This window comes from Anolis carolinensis, chromosome 4, assembly GCF_035594765.1.
Source record: "Anolis carolinensis isolate JA03-04 chromosome 4, rAnoCar3.1.pri, whole genome shotgun sequence".
Lineage (NCBI taxonomy): Eukaryota > Metazoa > Chordata > Lepidosauria > Squamata > Dactyloidae > Anolis > Anolis carolinensis.
The window spans coordinates 231,020,199-231,045,048 of NC_085844.1; the positions used below are offsets into that span (position 1 = coordinate 231,020,199).

A 24,850-nucleotide genomic window follows, 5' to 3' on the forward strand; every position below is an offset into this window, starting at 1 on the left:
CACTTTCTCTGATAGCACCCTTACGTTGCTTTCATGTTGTTTTTTGGCTCCAGGGGAATTTCCAGCACTTTGGTGTTGCCAATGATTTTCTCATAACTTGTTGTGGTGACTGTTTTCCCCGTAATGCGATGAACTTGGTAGAAAGCATGTGGTTTAAGAATCCGCTCATCTGCTGTTCCAATGAAGATCTGAAGGCCCAGGGGCTTATTGTCCATGTAACCATGAAGCTGGCAAGAGACCAAATCAGTTACATCAGTATCATCTCATCAACAAATAGAGAAGACAAATCAAAATATAAGTACAGTAGTGTCAGACCGAGAATATAACAGGCTATAAATAGTTGCTGGTCGGATCACCTATAGTGACAACAACTAGACAGAGGTTTTTTGTAACTAAAAGAGTTTTGATTCTTTTAATTTCCATGACCAATAGGCTGTTAAGTGGGGAAAGCACAACAGTCTATTAACTGTTGCGGTTTTACTTTGCAAGGCCAGAACAAATTCAGGTACAGAATGTTGATCTTGTTTAGTAATGGCAGTTATTCTGATGAAATGATGAATTTTTTTAGAAATTATGTTCTCTCCCCCCTTGTGTATATATGACTCTTCTAATATATAAGACATCAGTATAATATAGTATAATACAGACAAATCTTTTTTGCACAAATCTTGCCAAGAAAATTCCATGATAGGAATTATCCATAGGATTGCCACAATTTGGAATCTACTTGAAAATATACAACAATGATGCAGACATTAGGTATGTTGTGTCTAGTGATCTACATTTCTACTTTTCCCTCAGATACAAAGTTAAATATACAGGCAGTCCTTGATTTTATTAAGACTGCTGAAATTTATGTAATTTATAGAAAACAAACACTGACCTCTTATAAATAAAATCTGGGTATTAATTAGGGAGCCAGCCACATTTTTCTACCTGAGATAAGCAATAAGAGGGCAGGCCATTTCACACTACATAATTATAGCATTCTGGTTCCATTTGAATCACCTGGATTGCATCCTATAGAATTCTGGGATTTAGGAAGGGCAAGCCAGCATGGTGTGGTAGTTTGAGCATTGGACTATGACTCTGGAGACTAGAGTTTGAATCCTACTTGGTCAAGAAATCCACAATATTTTAGCTCAGAGGAAGGCAATAGGACACTTCTTCTGAACAAATCTTGCTAAGAAAACCCTGGGGTTACCATAGGTCAGAAACATCTTGAAGGCATATACAACACAGATTTCAAATTCTCACAGGCTGAATGCTCCAGTACTTCACCAAACAACAAACCCCAGGATTCCACAGGATATACCCAAGACAGTTAAAGTGGAATCATCCTGCTATAATTTTCTAGTACAAAAGGATCCAGGGTCTCACACAGAATTTGATTTATATAAGTTGGCCTGATCGGCATCATAGCTGAACACTATACTTTTGGACAGCATGCTCTTAGAGGATGCAAGACTCATATCACACACATTTAACTCCTCCAACATCTTGTCACCAGTCCCTGAATGCCAGCACCCCATGTCTCAGGAGGATACCTCATTTTGCCTAATAGTTGACTCAAGGTTGTTTTCTGAAGAAATGAAATCTGGGTAAAGCTACATTAGAAATGTTTTGAGTAATAGGACATCCTAATCAAAATGTCTTTTGCCTCTTCCTCCACGGCAAAGCAACAAGAAAACACCAACAAGACAGGATGTTCAAGATCTTCCTTATATAAAGTGCAAGGATAAACTTCAAAGCTAAACCTAAAGGCTACATTTCAATAGGTGAGGCATCAATCAAATGTTTAGCCAAACTCTTTGTCAGTTTACATTGTCAGCTCACAAAGCATTTCCTGTTTCTGAATAGCTGGAAATAATCTAGCAGCAGAAGAAATAATCTGCAGTCATGATCATTCCAAATCTAAGGAAGTGTGTGTGTGCGTGTGTTCACATGTACAATAAAAAAGAGAATATATAGTGTTCTTGCCTAGAGGCTAACCTATAGAACTCAACTAAGTAATTAAATCCAGTTCATATACATAAACAGTGGATGATGAGAAATAGCAGAGATAGATAAAACGGAAACCACAATGATTCTATCACCCTGGTTGAAAGAGCATCTCCCTGAAGGCATCTCTCTCAACTGGAAGCTATTCCAGCAGGACATGATGGAAAGCACCACAAAGGAAGGAGAATCATTTCAACAGACCTACTGAAAGATAACTTCTTTTTCCACTCTTTCCTCTCACCCAGCATTCCTCACCATTGGATTGCTGACACTTGAAGTCTTAACAATGTTTGGAAGGCTATCCATTCCCATTTTAGTTTTAGACCTGCAGGTAGCTATAAATAGGACATAAACTGCTCCAGGAACGCACATACACATACCTTCTTGTTTTTTGTTTTTGTTTTGACTGAGGAGTATGATAAAGATGATGCAATTTAAACAGTGGTAGAGTAGCACCATGTAAAGCTAGTAGAATTCCAACTGTAAGAGGCAGACACACAAAACCAAATGAGTCCTCTCAGTTTGCATCACTCACCAGGAGTTCAATATACCTCCAAATATTGTCACCTGCAAGAAGGCGTACCTGGCAAGCCATCAGATATGCCTCATGGCTGCACTTAGCTAAGAAAGGGATTTTAAAGACCTAATAAACTCCAGTTTGGCTAATGCTGTGATACTGTCTTTGCAAACATTAACAGTACATACATTTTAAATAATGCAAATGCAACTACATGCAACAAAGTGCAGCCGATTGCAGCACAGATTCACAAACAGTATTGTAATGTCTAGCAGACCTGTGGTGAGCAACAATTTTGCATAAATGACTTGTCCTATGAAATAATAGAATTGGTGTCAGTATTCAACACCTTTAGAGGACTGCCACAGCCTAAGAAACTTGGCAGACTCCACCACCAAGCCTTCTTTGAGCCCCACGCCACCATGGAGAAGTTCATTTGGGGAACTGCTATTTTTCATTTTCTCACTAAATCCTTAATGTAATGTTGTTCTAAAGTACTCTGTGGACATCAAAATGGCACTTCTCAGAATCAGCTTCTCCTAGTAGGTCAGAGTTGCCAATGACTATAATTCCACACTGCTGCAAAGGTACAGAAATGGGAGGAACTAAAGCAACCAAATGAAAAAAAATGTTCTGTGTATACATTGAAACTAAACTGTAAAAACTGACACAAAAACCTGGGTTGACTTACCCATAGGTTGATATAAATATTGTACCATAATTCTAATTAAAAAAGAATAACCTTTGAGTAGAGTTGGCAAAAAGCAAGAACTTACGCCATCACAGAAGAACCTAAAAGAAACACCAGCCTTCTCTATTATCTCTGCTACAGGCCACTTCTGATGTTTTTGGGTGGGAAAACTGTGGTGGGGATAATGCTGTCACTTCCCCTCTCTGAGGAATAACCTTCGGCATATCTGCAGGTCACATCAAAATCCATAATTGTGGCCCCAAGACCTGCCCTTGAATAATACATGAAATCAACTTATACACAAGTATATACCGTCCTTTTTAAAAAGAGTTTAGGAGCAATACATTATAGGTGGCATTATTATCTGTGAGTAGTTTCTCTTTGGGATAATGAAGTTAAAACAAAAGTGAAAAGTATCTATGGTAGCTAGGGAATTCTGGGAGTTTGCTATTCCCTTGTTGAAACAGCTCCATTGGCTTCTGGTCCACTTCTGAACCTAATTCAAAGTGCTGGTTTTGACCTATAAAACCTTGTGCAGTTTAGGTTATTTGAAGGACTGCATTTCCCTCCAGACTATTAGACCCTTTACTGACACTTTCCCTACTCTCAATTTGCAAACTTTTCTATTCTGACAGGCCTTTACGGACTGAATGTTCAAAGCTCATCCTGGCTAAACAATTTGCTGGATTTTCTGGGTTTTTCGTCCTGCTGTTGTTGATAACTTTTTCAATAAAAATGGCAAATGCTATTTTTTAAACTTTATTTAACTTTAACTTTTGTGTTTTGTGAATTTTAACTATGTTTTTTATCTGTTGTAAGCTGCCCTGAGTCCCAAACCAGGGAAAAGACAAAATACAAATAAATAGCAAATAAAGAGGAGAAGGAGTTGTTCAATAAAGTAGCATGTCTAATGTCCACATCTGAGGGTCATTTGCCAAGATTGATTTCCAATCTGAAGTCATTCCTCCACAACAGTATTTCAAAATAGTGTATTGCTTTATGCCTGAGGGAATATTACAATACATCAACGGTGTCATGGAGTGACATTTTGAACATTCCACAGAGACCATGTTGAAAGGATGCATAAGGGACTAGAACTTCCTCTTCTTTTCCTCTTCCAGGTCTTGGGAAAAGACAGGATATCCTCATACCACTCCTTTGCACGAGACTTGGGAGCAGTGGACAAGAAAGCACAAGTCATTCTCTAAGAAATATATGCCACAGCAGTCCCAAATGCTCTTCAACAGCAACTTTGTTGAAATGTGATCCGCCACACCAGATCTCTAACGGTAGGTAATGTCATGTGGGTGGATTAGCAAGGGCTATGCAATCCCACCTGGAAAAAGGCAAATATCTGGATATGGACTCATACATATGAAGTCACCTTTGTAGTTGAGATGGTTTGCAAAACCCACAACCTACAAAATCCTACAGCAGTAAATCAAATCAATCAAAACAGAAGGTTTCCAGTTAGGAAATAGCTTAATAGTTACATAATCTGAAGTGTAAAACTGGAGTTATGAAAATATGAGACTGCTTTACACCAACCTTTGGGCCACCTAGCTTAGTATATTCTGGAGCAATGTTTCCCGAAGTCTGGCTTTCCTGATGTTTTGGACTTCTGCTCCCAGAATCCCTGATCATTGACCAAGGCAGCTGAGGCATCTGGGAGTTGAAGTCCTATTTTAGAATAATAGGTAGCTACACTCAGGTTTCCTAACCTCATCTGAAAAACATATTGTAACCTTCTTCATATAGAACATCTGCTCTAACAATGAGCTCCAGCTTTATAGACATTTCCTTGCCCTTTGTCTAAAATAGATTTCCAGGTACTGTATAAACACTTTTTTTTTCTTTTTTTTTTTAAAAAAAAATTCCCTATTTTTAAGGAACATGATCTTACACATGGTTCCCCCTTCCTTCATTATCATAGCCTAAAGGCATTTCTATTTTTCAAATATTTTTTTCATAGCTCCTCAAAACCAATTTTCCACTAATTTCTGGACACTACAACCAAGTGTACTGAAGCTGTAAAGACAATAGTGGGGTTCAGGTCAGGAAAGTCCAGCCCACAAAATCTGGGAGTACAGAAGCTGTGTAGAAACACAAATTTAACCAAACATAGACTTAGGACCTCATTCCAGAAGGTGGGGAAATAAGCGGGGTGGGGATCATCTTCTAATAGTTTCTATTCACTTTACAGTCGGAGTCCCACAAAGTCCATCAACCAACACGGGCTTCCAGTGGATTTCCTCTTTAAAGCATATAGAAATGGGAGGATTGTGAAGTCAGGTAGGAAATTACTCCATTGCGCCCCTTGAGCATATAAAAGGTTAAAACCGGGTGTTTTAGGGTGGGATGGGAACAGTTGGATTTTAAAGTGGGGTAGGAATTATTATGAAATTCTCAATTTCATTTGAAAATGGAAGGCCAATGAATGCCTCAATTAGAAGATAATTCCCTTTGTCCCCTCTCCTTTTGTGGGATGAAGTCCTCTGTTGAACTGAAGGGAGCATTGCTTAATTTACTCTCCTTACTAAATTCTGAAAATCCTTCACTATGAAGAATCAGTGACAGCAGTCATACAAATCCAATGATGATGCCATGGACTACTGCAGTGATTCCAAACTCTTGTCTTCAGGTGTTTTGGACTTCAGCTCCTAGAAGCCTTAGCTACTTGGGAAGATCGATTGGAATACAAATAAAGTACGTATTCTGGGAGCTGAAGTCCTAAAATAGAGTTTGGAAACATTGGCCTTGGAGGAGGACTTGTAGTAAGTATACTCAGAAATTGGCAACACACCAAGTTGTCCAGCTGAGGAATTCCAGGGATTACCTAACTCTCTTGCTCCATTGGGTTATGTGTCAATTTGCCTGGAACCCTAATTTTGGAGGATTTTTTAACACAACTGTCGAAGTAAAAACATTCTTTTGATTTTCATGTGATTTGATAGGATGGTGATTCTTTATCAAGCATGCATCTTTCAAAATGAAAAAAAGAAAAACAAATGAAACTAAAGCACAGTGCAACATAAAAGATATGTCTCTGTTATAAGTGGGATTTAATGTCTTGAGTATATGTCTCTGTTATAAGTGGGATTTAATGTCTTGAGTCCCTTATATAAAGCTGTGGTGAAAGAAGTCAGAAGTTACCTTCAAAAACTAAATTTATCTGCATATAGAAAAGTAGGCCTCAAAATTCTTATAGGAATTTTAGCCCGAGCAAATACTTAAATATCCTGCATGAAGCACATGTTTTGAGGAAACAAAATGGGCACTTGGTTAAAATAATAGTTGAGCAGACATTTTTTCTGTAAAGAATAACAGCAGGGTTTTGAATTGGAGTTTGTTACGTGAAGCGTAACGGAGCCAGAATTCCTATGTAGGCTGAAAACCAAAGATTTTCTCTTTCATTATTAACATTCACAATTACAAATCAAGCCATTCTACATTTCTCACATCAGTGGAAATTGAAAGCAGAAGAGTCTACCGCATAGCGAGCCATCTAGCTGAAAGGGAACTTGATGGTCTGAGACATGGTAAATTTGTTTTCAATTACTTGGACCACTTTTTTTTTAAAATGCCTTGATTAAGCTGTACAAAGCAAACAGAACAGGAAGATCAGAGAACAGAAACATTAAGCTAATAGCATTTCTGGTCAAAAGAGCCTCTTTTTCTTTGTTCTCCACTTCAACAGTCAGCAGGAGGTATCTTTGCATAGAAGAACTAATCCACCACCATCAGCACCCCCAGAAAGAGGCCACATGCAACATCTATGCATTGCTGGCAGCCTTCCATGATGCTATAAATGAAGAGGAGCCAGGAGACATGCAGACTTCAGATTCATCTTGCTTCGACCCATATAGGACTACATGTATCAAGGCATGGAGAAATCTCTGTAGAAGTTTGGGCCACTCAGCAAGGATCATGGAACTTTAGTTAAAACATCTGGAGGTAGGGTTCTCACCCTGGACTGAATGAAAGAGCAGAGATTGCCCTTTATTCTTTAAATGTCTGGAAAAAGGGGGAGACTTGAAATGTTCATTTATAGGATTAAATCTATGAATTTAATATATGATGTTTTTCTTTAATCTGATGAAACAGACTCTAGTCCACCAAAAGCTTAAACCACAATGAATCTGCTGGCGTTAAAAGTGCCAGGAGACTCTTTGTTATTTCCAGTTCATAGTTATGTTTCTCTTTCTTGAATGAAACAGATGATTTTTATCCATTTCAAGCATACTTATAGGGTCAGAGGCAGATTTTCCACTTTGGTGAACAATCCTCATCTAGAACTGGATAGGGGAGCATGCTCTTGTTGGTCTTTTCTGTGGTTTTTGAAAGCATTGACAATGTTATTCTTCTTGCTGGGAAGCACTATTGCTCCATTCTTTCCTACAGTGTGAACATGGAAGGTGCTGCTGTGGGATTTTATATTATCCCTTAGGCTGTGGAATCCCTCAGGGCTGTTTCTTGTCCACTATGTCATTTTACACACACACACACACACACACACAAGATGATGACACCCAACTCTTATTCTTCCTTTCCATCAAGCTCCATGGAAGCTGTTTCAGGAACCTGTGTCAGGCATTAGACTGGAAAAAATGGAACTTAATTCAAACAAGAGAGAAGTGCAACTAACAATTTGGAAAAAGCAGATCAGGAAATAGGATTATTGATTTTAATTTGTACGCTAATTTGAGCCCTGGATTTGGTCAAAAAGGTGAGATATTAACAACAATATCTGCATGTGGGTTCCTGACCCAAAATGAGCCCCATTCTACTGCATGGATAGATTTGGTCCCACCAGTGTGTCACGACATCCACCAAAATCTTCACTGCGTTCCCAAGATATCTGAGAATGTTATTCTTAAAAAACATTCTCAAACTGTCATCAAAGAGTCCCATTAGACTTGGGGAGGATATCATGTATTGGGTAGGTTTTCACACTTAGATCAGGTCTAGACATAACCACTTTGTTAAAGTGTCAATGTATGCACATGGTTAGGAATTACAATTATTGTGAAAGGCCAAGCCCTTGCCTTTAAAGTTTCAATACCATTGCTTTCAATGACAGAGAAAATGGGAATTAAGATTTGGAGAGCTCCAATGAAATAAGGAAGAAAATAAGTAAAAGAAATAGGATATTATTTCCCATATTATAAGGCAAGCAACTCACCATCAGCCTTCCCTCAAAAAGTGTAAATATAGAGTGAACTGGAGAAAAATCAATTCATTTGAGTCACTTTTACCAAAAAGGGAAAGAGAAGCCAGACATGATGTGTACCTTTCCATATTCTATTTTGGTTTTTTTCTTTCTCTCTCTCTTTTGGTAGAAATTGACTGGTTTTTTAAAAAAACTTTTTTTCATAAGAGTTATAATATTAACATGGCTAGACTTGGTCTGAGACCCAGCATTCTGTGCTAGGCATTCGGGCAAATAAACAAATAACATCATCCAGAAAACAAGGAAACTTTTCTTAGTTGGTTTTATTGCAGGGATTGGTTTTTCACTCTCCCTACAAAAATGCACAATTAAATTTACCCATGTCCCTCATCATAAATAAGTTTTATTCCCTCATTTGTTCTTCAGGATGTGCAAAAATGAGGCATGTGCTTCCTTTTGCAGAACTGTAGTTAAGCTGATAAAAAGTATCTATAAACAAAAATGTTTACTCAATACACATGGCGTAACTATGCATGTAGTTAAAGCTACACAGCACATACTCACTAACTCTGTTTATACCTTTTTGGAAGTCTGAATCATAGCGGTGACTCAGAATGGACAGACTCTTAGACCCTGTAGAAAGTGACTTAAAATTCAAGCGTGGCTAGAGATAGATTTGCACAAACACAAAAATGTTCAAATCAGAAACATCTCTACTTGGCATTTCAAAGATACACATTGCAAGCTAAGCTTTTGGTGGAGAAGAGACCACATCATCAGTATAAATAAAAGACATATTAAATTCATAACTTAATATATAGCATTAGCTAGATGTTACAGGGTTTTCTTCCTTCCTTCCTTCCTTCCAATCATGCAAAATATGGGTCACTCTTATATCTTTCATATAGTTGGTATGAGAGAAAATTCTAGTCACATTTTCTCCATGTGCATTGTATAAATGGCTCCACTGACAGGTAAGCTGGGTCATGGGGGAAAAGGATGTAGCATCTTCTTCATGTACCCATTTGATGCCCACAACACAAATAATGGCATCCATCTGAAAACTCCTGTGCAAATTTTGTTTTAATATTAGAATATGTAATCCTGGCAGAGTGCTGTCTACAATCTGAACTACATTATTTATCTTTCCCATGTTCATTAAAAAGATTCAGGTAAACTCATCTACTTCACTCTTCCATCTATAATACTAGTTATGTTGAATATAGATTTTCTCAAGTACAATGCTGGGTTAACCAGGTTTTTCATCTGACTTTTTTTTTCGTGTCAGGAGCAACCGGAGTTGCTTCTGGAGTGAGAGAATTGGCCGTCTGCAAGGACGTTGCCCAGGGGACGCCCGGATGTTTTTGATGTTTTACCATCCTTGTGGGAGGCTTCTCTCATGTCCCCGCATGGAGCTGGAGCTGATAGAGGGAGCTCATCTGCGGTCTCCCCGGGTGGGATTCGAACCTGGCAGCCTTCAGGTCAGCAACCCAACCTTCAAGTCACGAGGCTCATTCATCTGACTTAGAATTAGTCTATTTCTGCTCATATGATGGCATCATACATGTCACAGGAATCTCCACAGATCGTGGTGAATCTGGTGTTGCCCGACGTAAGATGTGGGGAACCCGTTGCCCCACACCCCACATCGCCTGGCTTCACCCCACCTCATCCTATGGGGGGAAACATCCACCACCTGACATCCCCTTGTCAATCCAAGTGCAACATGGAAAGCCTCTGCAGTTTTACAACAGAGTCCCCCCAGAAGTAGCTTTATGTCATGGGATGGGAGCCAGTGGGCTCCATTGCAAATGTGCAGAGGAATCAGTGATAAGGTCACTAGTCTTACCAAAAAAAAAAAAGGATCTCAAATGTTTTGAACTCTCAAGGGTCATATAAATGGGTTGTTGTATGTCTTTCGGGCTGTGTGGCCATGTTCCAGAAGCATTCTCTCCTGACGTTTCGCCCACATCTATGGCAGGCATCCTCAGAGGTTGTGAGGTATGGAGAAAACTAAGCAAAGAGGTTAATATATATCTGTGGAAAGTCTAGGGTGAGAGAGGTCAGTGTGAATGTTGTGCAGTTAATCACTTTAATTAGCATTGAAAAGCTTATCTGCTGTCTTCTTCCTGCCTCTGGGGCATCCTTTGTTTAGAGTCGTTAACTGCCCTAGGTTGATTCATGTCTGGAAATCCTCTGTTTTCAGAGTATTGCTTTTTATTTACTGTTCTGATTTTTGAGTTTTTTAATACTGGTAGCCAGATTTTGTTCATTTTCATGGTTTCTTCCTTTCTGTTGAAGTTGTCCACATGCTTGTGGATTTCAATGGCTTCTCTGTGTAGTCTGACATGATAGTTGTTAGAATGGTCCAGCATTTTTGTGTTCTCAAATAGTATTCTGTGTCCAGGCTGGTTCATCAAATGCTCTGCTATGGCTGATTTCTCTGGTTGAATTAGTCTGCAGTGCCTTTCATGTTCTTTGACTCTTGTTTGGGCGCTGCGTTTGGTGGTCCCTATGTAGACTTGTCCACAGCTGCATGGTATCCGGTAGACTCCTGCAGAAGAGAGAGGATCCCTCTTGTCCTTCGCTGACCGTAGCATTTGTTGGATTTTCTTCGTGGGTCTGTAGATAGTTTGTAGGTTGTGCTTCTTCATCAGCTTCCCTATGCGGTCAGTAGTTCCCTTGATGTATGGTAAGAACACCCAAACGCCCAAACAAGAGTCAAAGAACATGAAAGGCACTGCAGACTAATTCAACCAGAGAAATCAGCCATAGCAGAGCATTTGATGAACCAGCCTGGACACAGAATACTATTTGAGAACACAAAAATGCTGGACCATTCTAACAACTATCATGTCAGACTACACAGAGAAGCCATTGAAATCCACAAGCATGTGGACAACTTCAACAGAAAGGAAGAAACCATGAAAATGAACAAAATCTGGCTACCAGTATTAAAAAACTCAAAAATCAGAACAGTAAATAAAAAGCAATACTCTGAAAACAGAGGATTTCCAGACATGAATCAACCTAGGGCAGTTAACGACTCTAAACAAAGGATGCCCCAGAGGCAGGAAGAAGACAGCAGATAAGCTTTTCAATGCTAATTAAAGTGATTAACTACACAACATTCACACTGACCTCTCTCACCCTAGACTTTCCACAGATATATATTAACCTCTTTGCTTAGTTTTCTCCATACCTCACAACCTCTGAGGATGCCTGCCATAGATGTGGGCGAAACGTCAGGAGAGAATGCTTCTGGAACATGGCCACACAGCCCGAAAGACATACAACAACCCTGTGATCCTGGCCATGAAAGCCTTCGACAACACATTGGTCATATAAATGATCATTACTACTGTAAAAGTAATTGCTTTTCCAATCATTTCTAGGAAATTTTGGTGTATAATGGGGCTTTAACTAGAATCACATTTTCTGAAAACAAAGAAGTGGGTTGTAAAGTAGAGTAGACTCTAGCAAATAATAATCTCTTTTTCATTTCTTCTTCCAGAGATTTTGCTTCCTGGGAGTGGTGAATTTTTCTCCACGAATCAGATCTTTAGAGAAGATCAACACCCATCAGTCTGTCTAGACAACTGGAATCACTCTTCCAGAAGGAAAATTTAATATATATGAATGCATTCCCAGTACTAGCTGATGCATTACAGTGGATTATAGACTGAGTCAATATTACCATGTTTTTGGTAAGCAACACACCAAATGCATGTCTGTGTCAGCAGACAAATGCATATCTAATGTTTCAATTTTAAACATACCCACTCAAAATAAGTCACATTGAAATTAATGGGACTTACATCTGTGTAACATTAATTTAAATTGTGTCAATGGTCAACTTTCTGGACCTCTCCATTGTGCAGATATTACTCATGTCTAAGATAAGTATTAAACTGACCTCATGTAAATGTCAAGGGCAGGCTTTTAGGTCCAAAATATAGACTAGATATGACCTGTGGATAAATTGAAGATCGTTCCACTGAGAGGAAAAGTAACAATGCTGCTTCAGGAAGCCAGCCAGCCCTTGCTGTTAATACCATTTCCCCATCCAGGTATTCAGAAAGGCCAGAACTGGTGCCATGTTGGAGAGAGTAAAGGGGGATGCTGGTTCTTTTAGGTTGTTCCAGGACAAACTAAGATACTGCCTTTACAGCTCTATTCATAGAAGAGGATGGTTCCTTTTTTAGTAGGTACAGTACTGACTTTGACCCATGCATAAGCTGACCCAGGGTTTCCAAGTTGACTTTTTTGACTAAAATTTGTAGATATATATATAAAAATATAGTGTAAGCCTTATATGAAAACAAGTTGTTAATGAGCAAACAACAAGGAAACTTAAATATGAATAAGAAAGAGAGATAGGAATGGACACCCTGTTATAGGGACCGTCATACATTTAACCAGTTGACAAATAAACTCATTGAATATGCTTTATGCTAGCTAATAGACAAATATTGAAAAGATTATTGTAAATTAATGAATGAATAAAAAAAATCAGGATTCTTTTTGTCATTGAAGAAGCCGTTTGTGTCTGTGTAGACAGCCCTTGACAAAGTGATAACATATCACAGTGAGCATATAATGATTTAATTATGAATTAGTCATTTATATTGCCTCATTCCATGTGCTCTGGTTTCAATTCAAAACTTTATTTAAGTTGTGATGTTATATAGGTGAATGGTGGCCACCATATCAGATAATCTGGGGGCAGTAACAGAAGATATTATTTGTAAAGATGATGCCCCAAGCTTGGGCTCAGGCTGTGGCGCAGGCTGGAGAGCAGCTGCAATGAATCACTCTGACCAGGAGGTCATGAGTTCGAGGCCCGCTCGGAGCTTATGTTTGTCTGTCTTTGTTCTATGTTAAAAGGCATTGAATGTTTGCCTATATGTGTAATGTAATGTGATCCGCCCTGAGTCCCCTTCGGAGTGAGAAGGGCGGAATATAAATGCTGTAAATAAATAAATAAATAAATCTTCGGAAAGGATGACTGTAAGTGGCATGGTGGGGATAAGTCCTCTCTCTTTCACAGAGCTCTCTCCTTTCAATTAGGATGGGCATTATCCACTAAATGTATATAGTAATTGTGTATGTTTATAATTCCCTACAAATTTTGCCAAGAAAATGCATGATACATCTTAGGTCACCATAAGTCAGAAACTACTTGAAGGCACATAAGCAATGAGAGAGAAAAAAATCAGCTCTTGGCATGATAATAGGCAAAGGATTTACCAGATTTATGATGGTAAATTACTGCTTTGTTAAATAGTCAAATTTAGTCAGTTGCTATGCTCTTATAGGGCCTACACTGTCACTTTCATTTACTTGACCTTTGACCGATGGAATATTTTTTGATGGAAGTTCATTTTAGCTTCGCTCCCAAGGATGTGTGTGTGTGTGGGGGGGGGGGGGGGGTATAGCCTTTTCACTACTACAGTTGTGGTTCAGGAACCCATTCACTAGCCTTTGGTTAAAAATAATAAGAAGGAAATAGAAAGCTGCTGCCTAGAGTTAATTAAGGCAAATACAAAGCTGAGAAATCACTTCCTACTATCTCTTCCTTTTTCTTGCTGCTAACAAGCAAAACCACTGAGCTGCTAAACTTGCTGACTGAAAGGTTGGCGGTTCAAATCCGGGGAGTAGGGTGAGCTCCTGCTGTTAGCCCAGCTTCTGCCAACCTAGCAGTTTTAAAACATGCAAATGTGAGTAGATCAATAGGTACCGTTCCAGCAGGAAGGTAACAGCGCTCTATGCAGTCATGCTGGTCATATAACCTTGGAGGTGTCTATGGACAACGCCGGCTCTTTGGTTTAGAAATGGAAATGAGTACCAACCCCCAGAGTTGGACACGAGTAGACTTAATATCAGGGGGAAACCTTTACCTAACAAGACGATAAAGATTTGAAATCAGCACAGCTGCATACATGCTTCCCCATCCAAAAAGTCTACATCACTTGCTACATCAGAAATGGTTCCTGCAGTAAATATAACTTATCTTTCTAAAAACTACATGACATAAAAAGAGTTTAACTTTACAACTAATGGGGAAAATGTCCTTTGCAGCAAAAGTGTTTAATGAAAGTACAGTTTCTGGACTCTAAATAATGCAAATGAAATACATAACTCTACATTTATTTCACAATTTGTTCTCCACCCAAGAAAATATTGATTTGAGGAAAGAAGAACTTTGAATAATTGGAAATACAATGATGGAGAGAGCCATACTACAAATTTAATTTCTAAAGAAATAAAATGAAGTAGATCAAGATGCTATATTCTGCTATATTTCTTGCACAGAGAAAACTGGCATGTGAAATTCACAAATTCCAGAATGTATGATAACATTTTTGTAAGTATTTGCATAAGCAGTTGTAATCAACTGCTATAATTTACTGAGCGGTAAGCAGCACCTGCACTTTCAAGACAAATGCAATATATTAAACATAGTCTACAATGGTAAAACATAAATTCACTGACTTGGAATCAGTGCTGAGCAACCAGCCAGTGCCTCCTTTCTCAGTGGAGAGAAAAGCAAAAACATTTGCGTGTTTATTGACCAAACTAGCTACGAACAAATTATTGAGATCAGTCGAACCCATGTCTGTATAAACACAGAGCAACAAGTGACGAAGTGTTACTATTAAGCAAGAGTTGAGACATTGAGGAGGCAAGGCATAATTTGGTGTGAAAAAAATTGATTTTTCTTATTGTCACCTCCTCCTGTTCTTTTAATTCACAAACTCCAGAGCATATCATTCTGAACCCAACTGCTGGGTGTTGTGTGGACAATATGTCTGTTCCATATTAAGGAGGTGGGTTAAGAACCTTGGGCAAGTTACGCTTTCTCAGCCTCAGAGGAAGATAAAGACAAACCCCTTCCAAACAGATCTTGCCAACACCACGGCAAATCTTGCCTTAGGGATGCCAAGAGTTGGAAACAACTTGAAGGCACACAACATTTTGTAAAAGATCTAGAGTTTACATGCAAATATGACACCTACAACGCCTCCGTTTTTGTTACTGGAGGACAAAAATAATTTTGGAAGATATTTCTGTGATAAGAAATGCATAACCCTTTTCTCATCAGCTATTTTTCCACTGCAGTTCTTCCACACTGCTTTCCTCTACCAACAAAGTCCCATGTGCACACTTGTAGGGTCAAAATTGCTGTTAGCTTCCCTCAAGACAGCTCTCTTGGGTGAACCCTATCCTATGGTTTTATGGGGAAGATATATTCAGAGGATTTTTGTCATTGCCTTCCTCTAAAGATAAGAGAGCATAATTTCAAACTCTCCAGAACTTCACAGATTAAAATCTGAACACATGTGAGCAAGCAACATCAGAGTCTAATCAAGATGTCCAAAGATAATTAATGCAGGGAAAACACACAAGTTAAAAGAGTCTGCAACAATTTGTTTTGTATAAGCCTCCTGGGAAGGGCAAGATTGTGCCCCTTCCTTTCTTTCCTTTTGACTCAGTTACATGCAAACAAGTTTTGTACTTTGAGCTCAGTTTGCACCAAGGACAAAAGGGAGGAAATGGGAGAAAGTGAGAAGAAATGGGATATTTTAAAAGCAAGTGAAAATAATTGGGATTGTCTCTGCCAAATCAAAATATTTGGAAGGTATATGACTTGTCCAAAGTCACCAAGGGCATTTCCATGAATGAGTGAGGATTTGGATCATTGTCTAATAAATTCCTAGTTCAACATTCAGACCACTGCACTAAATTGGCTCAGACACATGTAAGGACACCTCCAGCTAAAATCCCTGTAGTTAGATTGATAAGGGCAGGAGATTATTGGCTGGAATAGCAGTCAACATTTAACCGATCATAAAAAAGGATGACTAGCTACCTGTTGGCACAGTGTGTTAAACCGCTGAGCTGCTGAACTTGCGGACCAAAAGGTCCCAGGTTCAAATCCCGGGAGCGGAATGAACGCCCGCTGTTATCCCCAGCTCCTGCCAACCTAGCAGTTCGAAAACATGCAAATGTGAGTAGATCAATAGGTACCGCTCCGGCAGGAAGGTAACGGCACTCCATGCAGTCATGCCGGCCACATGACCTTGGAGGTGTCTATGGACAACGCCGATTCTTTGGCTTAGAAATGGAGATGAGCACCAACCCCCAGAGTCATTCACGACTGGACTTAACGTCAGGGGAAACCTTTACCTATTAGCTACCTATTTGCTTCACAGAACCATTCAAAGCACTGTCGGTGATACAGTAGAGTCTCACTTATCCAAGCCTTGCTTATCCAAGTTTTTGCAGTCAATGTTTTCAATATATCATGATATCTTGGTGCTAAATTCCTAAATACAGTAATTACAACATAACATTACTGCGTATTGAACTACTTTTTTGTCAAATTTGTTGTATAACATGATGTTTTAGTGCTTAATTTGTAAAATCATAACCTAATCTGATGTTTAATAGGCTTTTCCTTAATCTCTCCTTATTATCCAAGATATTCACTTATCCAAGCTTCTGCCAGCCTGTTTAGCTTGGATAAGTGAGACTCTACTGTATTTAAAGGCAATGCAGCTTTAAGGTGTTGAACTTTTATGTCATCCACTGAGCCTTGCCCTCAAATCTTGTCTATCAAGGAAGGTTTATATCAGTTAGGGAGATGAGCTTTTCAAGCATGGCATCTAAATTTTGGAATGCCTTGCCCAGGCTTTTAAAAGCCAGGTAAAATATTTTGGTCTTTCCAGCCATTTAAAGCATTTTTGTTTAAATATTGCTTTATAATTCCACTGTCCTTTGCAAAGAATATATCCACACAACTACAATATTTAAAAAAGACCTTTAAGAGTGTGGACCTCTTTTGCTGCTGAGTAATCATAGTTCACTTCCCTATTTCTAAACTCTTTAGAGTCCCATCCCTCTTTGCAAACTTAAAAAAAAACCCCCTCAGCTGGTAGTTTTGGACAAAAGTTTACTGAGAGGCGCAGGATGCATGTGCCACATCCTCTCCAAACTGGGTGATTGTGCCAACCTGGTGGGGGGGAAAAGCTTCATGTCAACACCAGCCTTTGTCCTCAATACAGAGGCAGTTGTTGCTATTCTCAGCCCTTGAACAAGATGTTAAACACACAAAAGCCATGTCCTTGCTGAATGCCTCTTGTCCTGCCAGAGGCTGTGACTTTAACAGATAGACAATTGTTCTGGTGTTCTGCAAGTACTCGGCGAGTGCACGCTCCTCGGTGGCGTGTGCCAAACTCCTGAGCCCAAGCATGCAAAGAGGAGGAAGTCGCATCAGAGAGCAAAACCACAAGATAAAACTGGGGAGGATGTGAGACCCACTGCTGTGCAGCTTCCCTTCCCTCACCAAAGCCAGCTCCCATGCAATGGGAGGGGCAGGTTTTAAAAAGTTAGAAACAGTCATATTTCATAAAGTAATTCAATACAGTGAGCACTTCTTACCTAAAACCTTTTCTTGAATAATGTCATTCATGCATAGGAGAGGCCATATTTCAAAACCGATGCATTCTGAACCAGAATGTTTTCACAGGTTTTATTTTATTATTAAGGACTCACCAGAGACAAACGTTCTTTCTCTAACTACAGGTGTTTAATAAGCACAGCAAACCTAGAGAAATCACCTGAGAGTCCAATGCTTCACCATGTTCATTCCTTGCTTATTCTTCCTTTCTTGTATGTCCTTGCATACAGGGCTATTCTAGGTAGAAGAAGCACCAGGATCATGCTCTTGAATCTGCTTCCTCTAGATTCATATATACAGTTAGGATGTCTACAAAGGATCACGTAAGGAACTGAAACTATAGGTATTACAGGTCTATACAATCAGGGATTCTAAGGAAGTTCCAGTCCCTTATAAAGTCTATACATCTGCCTCCTCTATATCCATATTTACTAAATACCATGTACTCATGAAGCTGCTCTTTAGCATACACAAAGGGGATGAAGCCAGCAAAAGTACAGGCATACTCCAATTATCAAAGCCTCTGGCTAAGGGTGCATCTACACTATAAAATTAATGTAGTTTGACAACAGCAATGCAGCTGTAGTTCTGCAAACTTTCTGTTCCAAATGGAATGAGGTTCTAAGTCCTATAATGCTGAACTCATGAGAATGGCAACAGCAGTTGATGACCTCAACTAGGGTAGGACACTATATTTTGTTAACACAAATAGTCTTTTGGTGGTTTGGCCTATTAAAATATCACACAAGTGTTGCATACATTTTGTTATTATGATTTCCAAAGCCATCTCATGATTTTGAGACTAAGGACCTCACCATACACAGGCTTCTAAACACTTAAAAATATTTGAAAGATGTGGTCCCATGCAGCTCGTTAAATGATGCAAGAATATTTTTGTCATTTGCTTGTGGGACTTCATTTCTAAAGGGTGTAGAAACTAAGGTTTTTGGAGTCAGGGAGCAATTGACTCCAGAGCTTCCCATATGCGTAGAAATAACAAAAGGTGCTAATTTTAAGTTGGGGATGGGAATTGTCGGATTTAACCATTTTAGGTATCATTTTAGAGATTGGAAAGTGTGGGCTTTCTTGTGAGTGGTCTTGAAATGTGCCTTGATGCTGCTTTCATTGCCATAAATTGTCTTTCATGCAACATTTTCAGTAATTTTTTTAAAAACCCAAATCTTCAGAAAATGCGCAATTTTCTCTAATTCACTATAGCTATATTTCTGTAGACCTGGGGTTTCTCAATTTGAACATAGCATGTTACTGCTGCTTTTTTTACTTTTTATTTAAAAACTTGGAAATAATGGGAGTGGTCTTTTTTAAAGTCCTTGAAGCACTAACATCTTTCCAGTACCTCAAGATTTAGGACTTCTGCAATAGCAGTCCCCCTTTTTTAATAAAAAAGAAGAAAAGAAAGTGGCATGGGTGGAGATGACACTTCCCTGTGTGATAGTTCAGTAAGTGGAGGATTTGTCTAGAAATGGACGGAGTCCATCATGTGTGACAGAGGTTGAATAAATTATCCTTTTTTCTTTAAACTGGAAAGACACAAAACACTATGGTAAGAATATGATTTCCCATACTTTCTGTTCCAAATGGGATGAGGTTCTAAGTCCTATAATGCTGAACTCATGAGAATGGCAACAGCAGTTGGTGAGCTCAACTGAGTAACAGAGTCAGTAAACAAGAGCAGAGTTTTATCATTTCTCTCAATATGCCAAGAACTATTTCCTGGAAAGCCGGTGCCACACAAGGCATAAAGCAAAGTCAAAGGCTTTTGGGAAAAGTGTAAGCAGAAGTTGCAAGAATCTGCACGCATGCATGCATGCATGAGGAGGTACATTTTAGACAGTGCCTAAGCAAAACAAGCATGTAATAAATAATACAGATTATTTCTTACCCTGGGATTGGGATGCATTTTAGTTATAGCAACTAATTATGTTATACATGCTATATAAATATATAAACAGGTAATGTTGGACAAGTTACTTTTTGACTATATCTCCCAGAATCTCTCAACTGGCTGCCCTATAAATAGACTACACATAAGAAAGGAAGCATAATGTACACAGGAGGATATATCTTCCTTGATATGGGGGAAAATATCCATTATTTGGCTGGTAACTGCTCATTTAGATTTAACTCTAATAAGATATAAAATTCTACTTCTGCTATTGCTTTTGAGGAGTTTTTTTTCCAGTAACTTTAGGACTTCAGGATACTGCCTGATGGGCCTAATTTGATAGTCTGCAGCCCCTTTCCGCCAAAAACTTTGTAAAAAGGCAACCTTTTGGATTTGTGGTCTTGCAAGCTTGCATCTTTTTGCTTTATTTACTAAAGGTACTACCACAGTGTGGACTTTGGAATTTGTGTTATAATCAACACAACTACCCATACATTTGTAGAAGGAAGAATTACACTTTGGGAGCCCTGACTTTACAAATCAGCTTACAGATGAGTAAAAGAATCAACATTATTTCCAAAGAAACCTTTCATCTAGTGACAAAACATGCATCACAATATGTTCATTTCCACCAAATGCATCACAATATATTCATTTCCACCACCAAAGCACTGCAGTCCTCAAGATTTTCTGCAGAGAACAAACAATCATTAAGGTGGCTTGTGTCTCTGGTATAGATATGCATAATGACTTGAAGATCTGGAGACAGAAAGCATGGAAAAATTCAACATTTATACCAGCCCATACTCCAATACAAAGATGAATCCCAATGTTCTGAGGTCCATCACTGGTTCACACATGCACCAGCATACAGCAGAATGTAGGAAACATCTGACCACAACAGCCAAGATCCAGTATGAGGTCCTAAGTTTGGTAGGTGACTCATAGGTAAAATGGCCTTTTCCAGGGTTATAGCCTTTGCTACAACTTGTGTGCTTAACATTACAGCTTACAAATAAAGAGCTACATAGATGTGTAGAGTAGGTCATTGGGGGATCCTGGGGTTTGGTTCCAGCCCCCCTCCCACGGATTTTCAAGTTCCATTATAGTACAACCCCCTTATCGAGATTAGATATCCATGTTTTGTAGCATCGTTTGAGAGCCAGTCTTAAAGCCAGACTAAAATTTAAGTACAATTAATTCAGCTCTAGTTGGACTATAGTTGAGGAACAGGACATATGAATATTCACTCAACAAATCCTATCTCCACCCAGAAAAGGAGGCTGCTATAGAAATTAAAAATTGGGCCTGCATTACATGTATCAGCCAGAATCCAAAGAAACACAGGTGGGCATGACTAGGACAAAAGTACCATAGAGCAAAGCGAGAATATTACTTGCACTTTTTGTCTGAGATGCTTTCCAATGCTAAAGAGTTAGACTGCAATCTTGTCTGCAACACTGCAAACTACTGTGGCAAAAACAGCAATCAAAACTGCACTACAGCTCTCTTCCTGTATGCTCAAGCTCCTTTTTGTGGGATTCCAAACAAAATACATATTCAGTTCTGAGGCATCAATATTTTGATTCTAACACACCTAAGGAGAGAGCTAATCTGGGATCCTCCCGTGAATATTTGCCTGAATTTGTAGTGAAAAATACAGGTTCACCTAACCCTTCAAGACCATAATGCAGGAATGGAGAACCTCAAATCCTTCAGAAATTAAATGTGACTACTGACATTATTGTTTATACTTGTTGGAGGTTGAAAGGAGATGGAGGCTCAGAACTTCACTACCCCTCCTGAAAAGATACCCTACTGCTTCCATGAACTCACATCAACTTTCAAAAAAACCATTCCTGTTTCAAACTCATTCACCTTTCCCTGGTGGATTCATGAACCCAATTAACCTGTGCCTCTATCTCTTTACAACTTTGTAAACTTTACAATGGGCCATCGAGTGCCTCATTGAAGTAGGTGCCAACTCTATGAAGTATTTCATTGACCTCCTGCTTTCCTCTTATCACACTCTAACCTTGCCAATGAAAAGATCGGCTATTAGCCTCATATACACAAATGCAAAGATATTGCTAAAGGAGGAGTCATTGTGAGTAAAAAGCCAGCCAGGCAACAACTTGATTTATAACACAATGCCTCACAAAAGGAAATCAATATGCAGGTTGCTTTTGCCAAAATCTCTCCAATGAAATTCTTATATACCACACAAAGTTCTAAAATGAAAAACAGGAGAATTTCAGGATGAATCTACATTGTAGAATTAATGCAGTGTGAAACTACTTTGACTACCGTAGCTGAATGCAAGGGGATTGTGGATGTTGTAGTTAGGTGAGGCACCAGCTCTCTTTGGCAAAAAAAAAAACCCAAAATGCTAAAGACCTTGTAAAACTATGACTCCCATGATTCCTTAACATTGAGCCATGGCAATTAAAATGGTGTCAAACTGTAGATGCTCCCTCTAAATAATTTATATACCAACATTAACATGAAAATATTGTTCTGTACAAACATAACATTCCACTGAATTTCAAAACAGTTCAAATTTCCTTTCAAGAGACAGGATCTACTTTAAGATGGTGAAGAAAAAGAAGGAAGAAGAACAGGAAGAGAAAGAAAAGCCTGTCAAGTCTTATTAATTAAAGCTGTGATTATTGATTTCCATCTGGCAAATTAAGAACTTCTACACCTTGTAGTTTTCTGTGACCAAAAAAAGATATCCCATTATTTCCCCAACACAACTTCTTTTCATTTAAGGGGGCTATTAAAGTACTCTAATTATGCTGGAATCAGGAATTTAAGTGACACGAGCAACTAGAGCACATTTATTTTAAAACAAGAGTCATGTGCCCCTGGTGCAGAGGCCTGAATGTATGACACAAATGTTATGGTATTATTATTCTACTACCATTTACTCCATATGTTGATGTTATGGAGCAGGGATGTGGCGTTGATGTTATGGGCCGGGCTGTGGCGCAGCTGGCTAGTAACCAGCTGCTATAAATCACTACTGACCGAGAGGTCATGAGTTCGAAGCCCGGGTCGGGTTAAGCCTCCGACCATTAATAGCCCCAGCTTGCTGTTGACCTATGCAGCCCCGAAAGACAGTTACACCTGTCAATTAGGGAAATTTAGGGACACTTTATGCGGGAGGCTAATTTACAACACCATAAAACTGCCAGCAAAACACGAGGAAAGGAATGAGGAAGTACAGCCACTACTGGACGGTGAAGCAACAGCTCCCCCTGTGGTCGGAATCGTGAAGCTGGAAAAATGTTAAAAATGCCTCTGAGTCTGTCTAATGTATGTTGTTTGTCTGTTGGCATTGAATGTTTGCCATACATGTGTTCATTGTAATCCGCCCTGAGTCCCCTTTGGGGTGAGAAGGGCGGAATATAAATACTGTAAATAAATAAAATGTTATAATTAATCATTTGGGTATTCTTCTTTCATACGTATATGCTCTATATAATCTATAAGAGGAAGGAAGTGAAATGTGTATACTCCTTTCTTCACCTCTTCTCTGTGGCCTCCCCATATTTGCATAAAAGAGTTCCCTGTATCCATAGAGGCTATGGAAACAGGGATATCAAAATCTCAAGGACAGTTTTTTTTTGTCAGAAAATTCTCTCCAAATGTACAGGACATCAATAATAGGGGAAAAAAAGGTGAACTTGAATGCTAGTCTTATTTTTTTTCTTATGATTCAAACTTACATATGAGTAGAATTCCCAGACAATCCTCCAAAATTCATCTCTACCAAGACATTATCTTACCTGGACCACTGGGTGCCCCCCTGTTGGTGCTTTGACTGCCCCTCGACTCCCTTCTGTTTCGTAATGGGCACGATGGTGGGGTTTCGGCTGGACTTCAACGCTCAGTTCATAAGAGCCAGAATGGCTGGAGAGTGGCCACTCAAGTGGTGGAAGGGATTGTACAGGAATGCTGGGCAGAAGGAATAAGAAATGATTTGAACATGCACTGTGAAAGCCCACTGGCTATAATATAAAAACAAAATTTAGTAACAGGAGGGTGTACAGTCTCCTTGAAACAACTGGAGAAGCATTTTATTCCTTTCTCAGACTATTTAAAACAAAATAAAACACATACTATGAGCTACGACATGCCACTGATTGTAGGGAATAGTAAGGAAAGAAGAGACCTCAAGGTGCTGACAAATTCTTTTATAGTTGCATCCCGCCACAGTAAGATTATCATTATCACTGTAGATACTACAGAAAATTAGAAATTTCCTTTCTCAGCTTGAAAAATAATTTGGAGAACAGTCCAAAGGCTTGAATTTAAACAAGACTGCCACAAAGGCTCTCACAGTCAGAACCAACAATGGGCTGCAGAGGGCTTCCTCAAATCTAAATCCCAAAAGCAAGCTCTCTAGTCCAAGCTCCTTGAAATCAATGGCTGTCGTTGGAAATGTGGCTTCAATAGGCTGGAGCAGAGGCTGGGTGACCCATTGTCAGTGATGCTTCAAAAAGGATTTCTAGCATCAAGAGGTTCAATTAAGTGACCTTTAGGGTCCCTATCAAATCTAGGGTTTAAAGATTGACCACATGTGGATAGTCCACCAGATTGCTAATATATCATCCAACCAACCCTTAGATGTTATACAGTGTCACCTTTTTCCCTGCTATAAATAAAGCATGCAATGGGACCAGAATCACAGCCCAGAGCTTACTCAAACAGCTCTCTTTTTGGAACAGCAGATATTTTTTATTTGAAAATTGAGATTTATTGCATGTTATCCTGCCCCTTCTTCTTCCAAGAGTTCTTAATAGCACACATCTCTCCTCTTTTATTCCCACAATAAGTCTATGAAATAGTTAGGCCAGCAATTAGGTCAGTTCTGTATTGCGACTGCTCATCCATGGCCAACTATGCAGAAAGGAGACTTGGATCCATTATGTCTCCCAAAATAATACAAAAAAATCCCCTGCTCCAGAGCATTCCCTGACTCAATCAGCTGTGGTAAAAAAGCAGGTATTCCCACTCACAGTAGGAAACCTTTAACACTCCACAACAATGTTCACATTGCTAACCCCAAAAGTGCAGCCAGAGGTCGGAGGCAAGGT

The 24,850-nt window shown here is 39.1% G+C and overlaps 1 protein-coding gene across 6 annotated transcripts in view; it reads right to left on the bottom strand.

The window, feature by feature from the left end:
- The window catches only part of nfatc2 (nuclear factor of activated T cells 2), a 169,813-nt gene that overhangs the window by 99,574 nt on the left and 45,389 nt on the right, over positions 1 to 24,850 (bottom strand). For all 6 annotated transcript variants that reach the window (XM_008115601.3, XM_016995453.2, XM_016995452.2 and 3 more), the window contains exons 3-4: positions 23,540 to 23,708; positions 25 to 227 (exon numbers count right to left, since the gene is read on the bottom strand). In XM_008115601.3, the coding sequence (XP_008113808.1) occupies positions 25 to 227; positions 23,540 to 23,708 (372 nt within the window). The remainder of the gene's footprint in view (positions 1 to 24; positions 228 to 23,539; positions 23,709 to 24,850) is intronic.